The 14,088-nt window shown below is 47.1% G+C and overlaps 1 protein-coding gene across 1 annotated transcript in view; it reads left to right on the top strand.

Annotated features, from left to right (window-relative positions):
* The window catches only part of LOC146178410 (uncharacterized), an 85,481-nt gene extending 82,657 nt beyond the window's left edge, over window positions 1-2,824 (top strand). The window contains exons 5-6 of the mRNA XM_084578244.1: window positions 980-1,097; window positions 1,898-2,824. Coding sequence (XP_084434370.1) covers window positions 980-1,097; window positions 1,898-2,286 — 507 coding nt within the window. The 3' untranslated portion in view covers window positions 2,287-2,824. The remainder of the gene's footprint in view (window positions 1-979; window positions 1,098-1,897) is intronic.
* The last annotated feature ends 11,264 nt before the right edge of the window (window positions 2,825-14,088 follow it).

The following is a 14,088-nucleotide window of genomic DNA, read 5'->3' on the forward strand; positions in this document are numbered from 1 at the left end:
GTGTGTGTGTGTGTGTGTGTGTGTGTGTGTGTGTGTGTGTGTGTGTGTGTGTGTGTGTGTGTGTGTGTGTGTGTGTGTGTGTGTGTGTGTGTGTGTGTGTGTGTGTGTGTGTGTGTGTGTGTGTGTGTGTGTGTGTGTGTGTGTGTGTGTGTGTGTGTGTGTGTGTGTGTGTGTGTGTGTGTGTGTGTGTGTGTGTGTGTGTGTGTGTGTGTGTGTGTGTGTGTGTGTGTGTGTGTGTGTGTGTGTGTGTGTGTGTGTGTGTGTGTGTGTGTGTGTGTGTGTGTGTGTGTGTGTGTGTGTGTGTGTGTGTGTGTGTGTGTGTGTGTGTGTGTGTGTGTGTGTGTGTGTGTGTGTGTGTGTGTGTGTGTGTGTGTGTGTGTGTGTGTGTGTGTGTGTGTGTGTGTGTGTGTGTGTGTGTGTGTGTGTGTGTGTGTGACACAGAGAGAGAGGGAGATCCCCTTGAATGTATTCAGAAAGAAATACGTCGCATAAACACGTGTCACCAGATAGGAGAACTTCCTTTCCCGACTTAGTATTTTGTGAGCCAAAAGAATGTACCAATCATTGCACACTGTAATCCACAGTAATGTCGAGCGCTGGAGGCGCCCGCTCATTGGACGAGTTGCACTATCAAGACGGCGTGGTGGGGCACCTTCGCGACTTTTCCTTTTTCCTGGCTGGGGGAGAAGAGGAGCATCAATTTCGATTGCTCTTATGTTCGGTGCTAATTAAGCTAGTTTAAAGATATTTGCGGATGCGGACAGGATTGATAGGATACACACTGTTCGTGTGCAGTAGATTCATTTAACTTCTTCTTCACAGATAAAAGTATGATTGGAAAATCATTCATTGCCGAGATGTCACATTCTACCAGCTATCTGTAAAATAACTAGTGGCCTCCGGCTGACAACAGTTTTGCGAACTATTCTGCTCTAAGTGCGCCTTTTAATTGCGTTGATGTTGTATTCGTGCTCCGCAGTATTACTACAAGAACGACAGCCGCTCCATCTGGGAACAGCAGAGCCAGATATACTTCGGCAGCGCGCTCATCTCGGCCGCGGCAAGCGTGCTCGCGGATGAGCCGCTCATCCACACTGGTAAGCACACGTTGCCGTCTGATAGCTTATTCCCTGAGCCAACGTGCGTAGCGGCGGAAGCTTGGAGAAAGCCGTATCGTCTTCTAAGTCATTGCGAATCTTGGGGAAGGAGTAATGGCGGAAGGTTGGAACCTTATTAAGCGATAGCTTATACAGCTAGTTCGGTCGAAAAGCCATCGGCGTCGCGTAGTATAGTAGTAGTAGTAGTCGGCACATCTCGGAAATAAGCGGGAGCTGCGTTAAAAGTCGTGTCATGGTAACTTGTGGTTCTAGTTCATAAATATTGATTGGTGAGCCATAAGCAATGACGAGGTAACGAAATAATTGTAATTAACGAACTAAATTACAAAACTGGAAAAGGGGGTTGAAAGCTGTCGGAATGCCCACAATGAAAGTCGATGCTTGATGATGCTAAATAAGAAGATTAAGAGTGCGTTCTTGATCAGATAATTGACATCATTAAAAAAAAATTAAAATGCCTTAAAAGCCGTCAAACTACTCAGAATGAAAAGCGAATGATTGCTGATGATAACTATCGATGTATAAAAACTTTAAAAATAAAATTTCAATAATTCAAAACTAAAGATGCGAAGAAAAATGTATCGAAAATAAAGTGGAAACATCGCCCGTGTGTGATACGCTTTAGCACCGGAGCTTAAGTGCCCCTCTAAATTTTGAAATTGTAAGTGGAAGGTCGTGGGGAGTTATTGCTGTCTTCCAGGCCTCTCTTCTCTATGCCTCTTCTTAATGATTACGTCTCCACACGAGTATACATTAAGCATGCCTTCTCTTTGGCGCAGGTGAGCTAGTGGGCAGCGTGCGAACCTTCCTCATCGCCACCGTGGTCTTCAGCGCCGCCTACGGACTGTGCGTGGCTCTCGTGGTGGCTCGATTGGACAACATCGTCAAGTACCACCTGTCGGCCACATCGAGCGTGCTCAACACGCTCGCCTCCGCCCTGCTTTTCCCGGACAAGTTCCGCATCACACCCTCCTTCCTCGTTTCTCTCGTGATCCTGCTCTTGGCCATCTACTTGTACGAAAGGAAGACGTTCGCTGTGCCACACTGCCTTCGCGTTGTCTTCGGAGTCGTCCGGTCGAAGGCCGATGTTGTTCCTCGGCTGCCTTTGCTGGACGACCAAGAGAGTGCCGAAAAGGAGACGCTGCTAGAAGGGTCGGTCCGCACCTAGACGCCAGCCTTGCGTCGAAGCCATTGGGACAGGCAGAGACTGCGCATCTCCAGTGCACAGGGCAGCACCACTTCGGCTTTCGTACAAATCGTGACGTCACTGAGCAAGTGAAGAGTCGTGGACATCGAGTGATACCCTTTTCTGATCATGTACCTTTCACTGAATAGCCTGGTGGACAGACGGGCGAATCCCAGCATCGGACAAAGTGAACTTTGAGGGTTGACCGCGGTGAAAGCAAATTAGAGAACCAGTGTGTGCGGAATTCCTGTCATTCTTATTTAATGAAGATAATATAAACTAGATCACTTAATTCCGCAAGCATTGAAGTGTTTTCATTTTACGTGCTCTTCATTCCCCTAGTGGCGTTTATGTCTTGGTTGCAGATGCTTGTGTACATGGCTGCTTGTTTTCAACAACGTTTTCACGCCACCGCAATCCCGGCAGCCTTCAGCACAGACAGAGTGTGGTCCGAAGAAAATCCTTCGGCGTACTGCCTCCGCAACTGTTTCAATGGGTCAATAATAAAGCATTTTGTTACAATATATAGCTGGGTACTTTCTGACAACAGGTGTGTGAGTGCGCTACCAGCAACGCTGCAAGTGTGAGCACCATAATGACGTTATCAAGTGAATTAGCGAAACATTTAAGCCTATCACCGAGAGCTATCTCATCACGACGCTCAAGCACACATTGAAGCGCATTCCTTACGGGAACCATGAAATACCAAAAAGAAGGTGAAGTAAAGCGGACGAGAGATAGGTATTCACTCGCTAGTCACTCCACTGCAAGAATTTTTTATCCAGACGCATTAACATAATATCGGCTATTAAAAACTATGCCCCCTCCCCCCTAAGACTACGAAGCACCAGAAAAGACAGCTCGGGGAATGAGCCCCGGCCAAGGTAGATCACATGGTAGTGAAATGCACCCCAGAGTGACGACCGAGCGAGTTTAATGGCGCAGCCACGCCGCACTGAGAACAGTTCCAAATACTATAGTGCAAATCGGAAGGCAAGGCCAGCGACGACGAAAACAATGCTCGGTCAAGTCGGCAAAAAAATTTACCCCATAACCATTTAGGCGATGCAACTTGACAAGAGTTTTGACCGCTGCCAAGTTAAGACGACCCATGGTGTGAACAGGGTCAATTTTTAGCCGACTTGTCCAAGCACCATTCTTTCTCCGTCGTCTCGTCTCTGTTCGCGCAAGGTGTCAAGGCACGCAGTGGCTTGTTTATGAAGCCACCTTCTTAAACTGGCCTTAGAGTGAAATGAAAGTGAACTGGGTGATACCAACCAAATTTATGGTACATCGAAAGACGTGATTTATTGGTTCAAGCTTATGCGTACAGATGCTCCGCTATGTAAAAAGGGAAAATTTTCAACTGCAGGAGTATGACCAGTTTCCACTCGGCCGCCGCCGGGTATTGAAACGTAGAACTTGGTGGTAGTAAAATGGGGAGTGTATGTTGCACCTGCAAACAAAGCGCAGCGATAGTGGTTAAGATTACAAAAGGATCACAACACTTGTCGTTAGGTTATGTACCACCAATGCCAAAAAAGAGGGGATTCAAACATTCAACGATGCTGAACCGAATGCACAGTGTTAGCTCATATTATGAGAGCGTGGGAATGATGGGACAACTCACCAGGTTTAAATCGCACTAGAACCTCTGGCGGTCGCAGACTTCTCATAAGTATCCAAACGGATTGCCTGCGAAGACTTGGTGGAAACGAGTGTTGGCAGTCTTGCTTGCAGCGAGTTTGCGGGCGTTGGCTGCCGGGGTTCAACCCAGCTGAACAGTTTACATAGCGAAAGCTCGATTAAGCATGGTCAGAGACGGTTTGCTATAGTTCAGCTCCTGCATGGCTGACTGCGAACGTCAAGGACACCACAAACGGGTCTCTACGACACGAAAGTGTCGTGGGCATTTTGAAGGGGTAGGTCACAGGAGGCGAGCCAGATGGGCAGCGGTCGCAGTGGAGGCAAATAGTTTTAGCTTACCGTGATCCGCGATCCGCTACCGCGATCCGCCACCGCGCGTTTCACTGCGCATGCCCAGACCCCCCTTGACGCCGATAGATGGCGCCACATACTGGCTGTCAGCACACAGACCTACCGCGTCGGGACCAATCAGCTTGAGCGCCCCGCCCACGCGCGGTAGAGAGTCACGGTGGCGGATCGCGGAACACGGTAAGCTAAACTGGAAGGCTGTGGGCATTGTGTCAGGTAATGTTGTATGTTTTCGAAAATATGTAACGGTATGAACAAAGTTTGAGAGGTGAGTGAAGCAGGAGGTGTGCGGAGTAGAAGCGAGCGCCGCCGGCTCCTCGCGCCGCATATGAGGTCAAATCGCGGCGTCAGATGACCTTCACGAATGGCAATAGAGCTACCGCTTTGAAAAAGAAAGAAAAACACGAATATGTTGACTGCAACGTGAGCGAAGGGTAGAATTATCTCTTGGACAGGAAATTCAAACAATGTACATGGACACTTCGTCATTACGCACGCAAAGGGAAGTCAACTCCGTTATAGTTCAGTTCCCATCAATTTCGATCTTGAAATCCGCGGCGCGTATCGTGCTGAGCGCGGTTCCATTATATTGCTCTTGTTTCATTTGAGTATACGCGAAACCACGAACAGCATCAGGTTCGCTGGGCACTTGTGCTTGGCCTTGTGGTAGAGCATCCGCCTCGCTTCGGGAGCTACTAGGTTCGATCCCCAGTGTCGCCTGGTACCCAGCGGTTTTTCGATGGGTACAAGATTTACCCCGGCCTGATGCTTAGCGTTTCTAGGGTGAAATGCTATGGAAAAAAAATTAAAACCGATCAGCATAGTTAATCAAATTCGAAGTGCGTAGCACTGCTTGTCGCTATTTGTGCTTCTAGATTCTTGCGCCGTGTAGCTGCAATATAAGAATCAGTAGACTCATTTTCCCACTGTCTTATGGCCGTTGTACGTCAGCACGTCGAACCTACGCCACAGTGCCAGACGTCCCGAATTCATCCAATGCCACGCGAAGGAAATGCGCGGCTTAGCCTCGTTCTCAGCTTTCCTTACACCATCTTCAGTGGTTCTTATTACAAATGAACAAAAACAGGCACAATGCATTGCGTCCCTCTTTCGAATGCACTGTTCTACGCTCGAAAGTTTTGGAATGGGATCATAGGAAGAACCAGCAAGGTCTGAACCAGGCTGAACCTGGCGTGCCGAGCGATAGCTCAGTTGACACGGTTAGACAAGGCTGGACTACTAAGCTTATTAAAGGTGAAATTTATATTATATTATAGTCCAATAATATAATATTATTAAAGGTGAAAGCCTTATTAGCTTATGTTGGCGCTGGAAGTGTGCGCAAAATGTGCCGCCTGACGCGTCACCACCGAGACCAGACTCACGGTCCCCACCTGACGTCATCACCAAGTGCCGTCATCTTGTCTTTTGCTTCGTGTAGCCAGAAAACGTTCTTCGCGTTGGTACAAAAAAAAAATCAAGGTGACACTTAATTCTTCTTTCGTGAGGTAATGCGAAATCATACAGGGGTGTCTTACGTTGGATTCGGTTTGCTTGTAATGTAGATTCTGAATTACATTCTTGGCTAAACTTGCATTAGGGCTGGGCTCTGTCTGCTGCGACCAGGTCGTGCGAAGCAAACCGTTAGTTTAACCGATGACGTCGCGTCCGGTTTAAGAATTGACGTCACGTCCGCATATTGTTTTGCGGGTAGGTGGCTGTTTTAAGTAGCAAAATGGTTGGTCGTCCGTAGGAGCTGTGCGCTCTCGTGTTGCACATAAGAATTTTTTTTCTATTATTTACATATTTCAGTATGCATGTATTGAGTCATCTCCTGCTGCCTGGAATTCACCATTTAGTTTTTTTATCTTCCCTGCAACAGAATATTCTGTATTGTATCAGGAAATCTTCAAATACGACCACTGAGCCTGCTTGGCCGGCAGTGGACCGAAACGTCCCCAAGGTGTATTATCGTAAGTTTCAATCGAAAGCTCAGCGCAGTTAGACAGCAAGGAACATGCAGTCGAATACCGTTCCGTTTATTAGGCCAACCGCACGAAAAACGTGTTCATGTAAAACACGCCAACAGCTTTTGCGCGCCCCTGAAAAAAAGCGGGAAGCTCGGGGAAGCTTTTCTCAACGGTCTGGTTTTAATGATAGTGACGCCCCTAAATCAGCCTAAGCTAACGAAGCGAATTTAGGTGTCACGAGAACACGATGAGGTTGCGTACAAGCAGGAAAGACGAGGATCACGCAGGCCTGTGCAGGAAGCTTTTGTTTCAATACACCACGACGTACTAACATTATGTGTGACCCCCGCTGCTATGACGCGCTGTAAAATAATGGTTTAATACCTAATTTTAAGATATCGCACTGTCAAATGTATGCGGGGCCGCTTTCTAATTACGATGAGGTAAAAGTTAAAGTTAAATTGGTTCACAGGAAGGGAAAGGCGCAGTAACTGTCATACTTGCTCTGTGGACACCCGAACCGCGCCGTAAGGGAAGGGAGGGAGGTGGGAATGAAAGTGGAAAGCGAGAAAGAGGAGCCGTAGTGGAGGGCTACGGAGTAATTTCGACCACCTGGGGATCTTTAACGTGCGCTGACATCGCACAGCACACGGACGCCACTTCGTTTCGCCTCCATCGAAACGCAGCCTCCAGTACAGTAGTCGGGCGTCTTACCACTGCACCACCCCGGCGGGGCTACGATGAGGTAAGAGATTTCGCATTTGTTCAAGGCGCATTAACATGTTTTTGTTTTAAATTCTTTATTTCTTAAAATATGCTAGGGACATTAGACTCCTGTTGTTGTTGTTGTGGCTGTAAGAAGAAGGAAAAGAAAATGCACGGGCCTGCTACTGGCTCTGTAGCTGAGCCACCTCAGCTGCCTCGTGCGGACAGAAGAGAAAATAGAGAAGAAAAAGAAGAGGGAAAGACGCGCGCCGCTACAGCCGTCGTCCACCACCAAAGCAGTGGCGGGTGCAATGACGGCCTACAACAGATAAAAATTCGGTGGGTTGCCCCGCCGGGGTGGTGCAGTGGTAAGACGCCCGACTACTGTGCGGGAGTACCCGGGTTCGATCCCGACCGCGGCGGCTGCGTTTCGATGGAGGCGAAACGAAGAGGCGTCCGGGGATGTTAGCGCACGTTAAAGATCCCCAGGTGGTCGAAATTACTCCGCAGCCCTCCCCTACGGCTCCTCTTTATCGCTATTCGCTTTCACCCTCCCCCCCTTCCTCCCTACCCTAACGGTGCGGTTCAGGTGTCCACAGAAATAGTGCGACAGATACTGCGCCTTTCCCTTCCTTTGAACCAATTATTTATTTTATTTAAATTCGGTGGCAGGCTAGCCCCCCCGCCGCAAGCGGCGGTGACCTACCTGTCCCAGCCCCATCAGGGCCAGGAGCAGCCACCCGGCCTCGGCGGACGCTTTTCGATGGAGGCGAAAAGCAAGGCGCCAATCTGCTATGCGATGTCAGTGCATGTTGAAGAACCTCAGGTGGTCGAATTCCGGAGTCCTCCACTACGGCGTCTCTCATAGACGTACACGCTTTGGGACGTTAAACCCCACAAACCAAACGAAATCTTTGTAGCGCGGTGGTCCCATTATTGAAGCCCTCCTATTACGGGACCCCTCTTTCTCCTTTATATTTCACTCCCACCTTCCTCCTTTTGCTTGCGGCTCGGTTCAGGTGTCCGCGGAGAATTGTGACAAATACAGCGCCTTTTCTTTCATGTAAACCAATTTGAAACACCACTGATGTCTGCTGTACTGCGCCTGCTTCTGTGTGCTGTGTGATGCGGCGTTCGAAGAAGCGGCAAATGAAAGGCGCCGCACGGACGCCTGGATCGGACGCCCGGCGGGATCAGCTTCGTATATGCATGAATTGTCTAGTGACCGTCATGACCGGATGTGACTTCACGATGACGGCACATCTGCCATGATGTCATGGTCAAGGATGTCACCATGTGATGGCGTAATAGTGTCATCTGTCATTACTCGTGACTATTTAGTCATGACTAATTAGTACTAGTTTGTCATTAGTGCTGTTTAGTGACTAGTTAGTCACTAGTCCGGCAGCGCCTCCGTACTGGTTAGTGACTAGACTCATCAAACTAAAGTGTTGCGGTCGGACGGACTCGGGACATGATCATGGCCGCTGGAATGAGCCACTAAAGGCCTTCGCCTTAAAAAAGGCGCTTATAAAAACTAACGTCCAATATTCGGTACGCAGAGACGCTGATTTTTATTTTGGAGTCCAGCGTCTGCTTGATGGTTGCTGCGACTGAACAAATGGGACAATGAATGGCAGAGGCAGCTATAAGCTCTGTAATGCCACAAGATGAATCCTGTATTTAATTTCAAAACAATTGATATGCCCCCTGCACTGATCATCTGTTTTACATAGGGAAGATGCTTGGGCACAGGTCGCCAGCTTGCATGGAGGGCATGAATAAACCAAACAAGCAAGCACCCCTATAGCTTCCTGCAGCTGCAGTGTCCAGCTTGTAGTTTGCAGCCTTTCTTTCTCAGCTGCAATTAATGCATTGTAAGCAATTTACAATGCAAAAGTTGATGCAAACTAAGAAAACTAGCTCCAAACGAAAACAAATGTTTGCACAAGATGGAAGATCAAACCATGCTATATTCTCTTCCCAATTCGCGGTGAGAAACTAGCAAAGCTGCCCTCTTTAACGAATGATATTCCCGAGCAGATTTGCTGTGCCGTTTTTTGTGCACGTGACAAAGTAAGAACCTGTGTAACTTTACAGGTTTGGAAACCACTGTGAAAGATAAAACGAGGTCTGCAAGATTGGCATAAACGGCCTGCAACACAGAAGCGGCAGAAAACAGACACTGCCTACCGCAGTGCCCATTTCCTAGAAGAGGCAATAGCTAGATAAAATATATCCCCTTCAATAATACAGTAGAAGGTCCTGCTAGTTGGTCAGACATGATGTGTGTGTGCGTGTGCGTGCGTGTGTGTGTGGCTGCGCGCCTCTCCTATGTTTGGTTTGGTTTGTGGGGTTTAACGTCCCAAAGCGACTCAGGCTGAGAGACGCTGTAGTGGAGGACTCCGGAAATTTCGACCACCTGGGGTTCTTTAACGTGCACTGACATCGCACAGCACACGGGCGCCTTGCTTTTCGCCTCCATCGAAAAGCTGCCGCCGAGGCCGGGATTCGATCCCGCGTCCTTGGGAACAGTAGTCGAGCGCCGTAACTACTGCGCCACCCTACTCAGCTGTGTGGTGCACCACATCCCCTTCACTTGATGTGCAAAGTAACATTCTCATTTACCTTGCTGAGAATGGGGCATGCAGTACCTCCATTCCGTTCATTATCATCGAATACTTTTTTTCCACTCATCAGAGATTATCCCTCTATGCCAGGGGTCTCAAAACACTTGGCGCGCGGCCTGCGAAGCTGCACGCAGCCCGCCAGCTCAGAAATTTCATCCAATGTTTCGAAAGCATTACCACTAGCCTTAATTTCCAACTAAAATATATTCAGAAGCTTTGTACCCAGTTGACACACATTCAGTTTTGAAATCAAAAAGGCATTGGCCTCTTAACTAGGCATGAACTTTCGATGGACATCCCTATGCCTTCAAGAGCAAGGCGCCGAACATTGTGCCCTCTCTTTTATTTGCAAGTGTGAATTTTTTTAGGATAAGTGTGGTATTTATTAATTGCTGTACCATTTCAGTACCTTTCTCCAAGCGATCCTGATGCGGCTTATTGCCCAGCTTTCAAGAAAAAGGAACACACGCTGCTTTTCTTTTGCAACAGGAGGGCTTGGTCCGGGAACGAGTTTTGCTTATTTTTGTTCATTTTTTTGTTACTTATTGTACTTTGTTTCATATTGCGTTTGTTTGTGGTTTTCTTATTTTCTTGTTATTTTCAAGCCCCTGGGCCGTGAGAGGAAAAGTTTCTCAATGCGGCCTACATAACAATACGAGTTTGAGACCCCTGCTCCATGCCCTTGACTGTTCGTGTAGCTGCCAATAACACACCCAAATTTTCATTTTCTACTCTCTGCTCCGCCCATTCCTCCATTTCTGCCTTTTACACAAAGCCGCTGGTTTTCAACAAGATTGGCATAGGAGTCTGTGCTTTACATTGAAAGATTATGGCTCGTGTACTCACATATTATGTAACCTGAGATTTTTAGCGCACCCATTGAAGCGCTGCTGACATTATTTTCTCTTATGTTAACAACAGGAACTGCCAACAGGTGGAGGCAGCTGACAAACAATAGGGCGGCTGGTGCTTGTGTCTACAATGTGCGTCTGTTTTCAACCAGCTTTCATCCACTCTCCAGATGGCACCATGAGAAGTGAAAGTTACTGCACTTTTGTGTTGATTTAGTACATATTCCTAACGAGTAAGGATGGCAATGGTGAATTAGGTAAAAGCTAAATATGCGGTCGATTCGACTAGGGTTCTTCACACAAAATTTCGCACATTGAAGAGGTTTTCAACCTGAGGTTGGCACCGGTAATAAGATGACGTGAAGCTTTTTTAAGCGTTAGCTCTTACTCATCATGTTTCTCGATTTCTTGGGATATACTGCCTCCCTTCAGTGCAAAATTTTCTCAGAACAACGAATTCAAAATGGCAGCCAACATAGTAAATCGATATAGCAACCTTATTAGTGATGTCATTAATATTCCAACTGGTGGTTGATTGGTGAAGTTACTCATAAATCCAAGATGTCGGCCAATAATGGTAATGACGACATCATCAATTCAAGATGGCAGCCAACCTGAGCCTCCGAGTGACTATGTCATAATTCAAGATGGAAGTTCAATTTGGGTGCCAATAAAGACATAATAATTAAATATAGTGGATAGAGGTGATACCACGTGATTATGATTTCATAACCAAAGATAGCGGCATAGTTTCGGAATCCGAGATAAAGATGGCAGCCAAATTCTAGTCCCAATGATTTTGTTACAGTCCAATATGGCAGATAGAGTGAACAGGGGAAGACGGTACAAAATGGTGTCATAGTTTCAGTTTCCCAAATCCAAGATAGCAGCCCTCAATGAGAGTCATATCCAAGATGGCGGCCACTAAAAATTAGTTGTGCCCACACGCCCACCTTACTCCCCAACATAGTGTTCTGCCACTCTGTCGAAACTATTCTGAAAAAATTAGCCAGGGCTTAGCTTTAGTTAAGGCTGGTAGATTGCAAAAGCAATAATAGCATGGCTACGCTATAGGTCAGCTCGTAGTGTAGCCAATAGTGGCGTACCATGTTGACCGTACGATTAACACAGGACACTCGTCTAGCTTGTCTAGTTGTGCGCTCGTCTAGCTGCATCTTGAGCGCGCCGTCGAGCGAGACGCTGTTCGCATTCATCTGTCTGTGTAGCCCGCTGTCGTTTCCTGGCTTCATCGAGACGGCGTGACTTTTCTTTCTGTTTATCAGGATACATAGTGAGTGCCTCAGCTGAGCAAGCGCGAGCATTTATATACCTATCGTTTTCCTCCAGCTCTTCTCAACTGCGAGAGAAGAGGTGACAGCAGCGCCTCCACTCGGTAGCAGTGCAGCTCCAGCTGCAGCGCGCCGTGCCTACCGACTGCCGCCACTCGACAACTCGACTTGGCAGTCCATCTCTCGCAGCTGGTATGATGCCATCTGGGGTTATTAAAGGTGACCGTGGCTACGCAAAGGTAGCCACACCTCAACCGGAGGCACATTTGCAGTGAAACCGTGCAGAAAGCTTGCACACTGTGTTCGCTTTTGTTGTGTAGTAAGTCTACAGTGCTGTTTACATGGTTTGGCTGCACATGATGAGAAACCAGAACTGCATATGATTAGATTGATAGAGTGAAAGATGCAAAAGCCTATTTTTCCACAAGGGGCAGAAGTGGTGCCATCTACCACCATCACTAAAATGTGCTACACTTGCCTTGGCGCTTTCAAAGCGCAGCGCTTTGCTACAGCCAACTCCAGATGGCGCCACAGATGCATTTTACCAGAAACTTGGCATTAGCATCCATTGCTCCTGAATGTCGCAGACAGTTCTAGGTTTTCATCACATGCGGTCAAACCAGGTAAGCACCATGGTCAAACTTACACTGTAACAAAAGGGTCAACAATGCGCAAGTGTTGTACACAGTTTCAGTGGAAATTAGCCTCTGGTTGAGGCAGGAAAATTTTTCAAAACTGTTCTGATAAAGTCAACGCAGATCCTATAACGGCGCAGTGAAATCGTCCCGGGGGGGTTATGGGACCACTATACATATATACATTCATTTCGCTGTATATATATTCCGACAAGGGGTACTCATCCGGGGACAGTTGTGCACCGAATTTAGTATGTAAATAAATCCATATGGAGGGTGGTATATAAATAAAACCATGATTACATAATAGGTAAACATTGTATACATGAAATTAATTAAAATGTAAACATACTGCACTGGAAGCCAAATTTTAAGCCCTCTTTGACCTTCGAAACAAAGCAAATTCCAATTTCTGACGTACCTTGAATGGGGTATAACTTCACAACGGGTATGAAGGAGCACTGAACAAGGGCAAATGGGGTACGCCTCAGTTCGCAGGTCGAGCCAACGTTTCGACAAGTGGACTTGTCTTCGTCTGGGCAAAGCAATCATCACTGGCAGGGGTTTAAATATGCTTCTGCTTCCGAAGAAGAAAAGCTGGGGAGGGGAAAGTGGGTGAGAAGAAAGTAGGTGTGAAGAAGTGGGGAGGGGAGGATGGGTGAGAAGAAAGTAGGTCATGGAGTGAACAAAAAAAAAAAATCAGTATGTATTTCTCAGCCTGGAACCAGGGATCCTGTGGCCTGCAAAAGAAGTCAAAGCGGCAGTACCAGGAAGAACTACAATAGTGGGTAGGTGATTAGTCACCACTTAAGCGGGTTTGGTGCAGATACACCTTACAAAAGGACAGGCTTTGCAAAGGGCCTTGATAAGGCAACGGGTAGAAATAGTACACAAATGGGACCAGTACCAAACCATTTATCTTGACGAGATCTGTCTGAAAAGATGCATAGATTAAACTAATCGCTTAATTGTAAATTCTTCAACAAGAGGAATAGATTTCTCGATTTCGTTGGAAGGGGCGGAATTTGTCATTGACCGAATAAGTTCCATCCCTAACTACTTCACTGATCACAGTATGGTGTCTGCGCTAATTAAAAAGAGCCGAGAAGAATGTGAATCTATGGATGACGACAAAAGTGCTATAGAAGAAAGTTCGTCTAACCAATGAAGTGAAGAATTTGATGAAAGTGCCAACGAAGATGTTAAGCAGCGATGTGTGTGATGGTTGCATATGCACAGATGAAATGTTTGTGTTTATCATATGCGAAAATAAATGTAAAAATTCATATTCCAATTGGTGTACCTCACTTTGGTCATGTTCTTATCACTTCTAGTAAACCAAAGAGCTAACGCTCGTTACTTCGCCTTACAGGCGGTGGTGGCATCTTAATTTTTTTATGCCGACAGCTATCAGTGCCGAGGAAGTAGGCCAAGCATACGCTTGCGTCAGCAATGTTCAGGGCTGGAAAAAAAATTTATGGGAGACACTTAAGCCCCGCCTTTGAGGGTATGATGTGGTATGATAGCATAGGCTGCCAGCTCACAAATAAAGCCCCATTCTAACCAAGCCATATAAACGTGCCTCTGTGGTGGGGGGGGAACGTGAATGCAACGGCCCTGGCAGGCTGGTTCTGATATCAACCTCCCATATCAAAGGAGAGGCCCGAGTTGACACCTCCTGCCAAACGTAATATCAGGCAACCCTACGT

The sequence above is a fragment of the Amblyomma maculatum genome, chromosome 9 (assembly GCF_055883805.1).
Source record: "Amblyomma maculatum isolate TAMU_Amacu chromosome 9, ASM5588380v1, whole genome shotgun sequence".
Classification (NCBI taxonomy): domain Eukaryota; kingdom Metazoa; phylum Arthropoda; class Arachnida; order Ixodida; family Ixodidae; genus Amblyomma; species Amblyomma maculatum.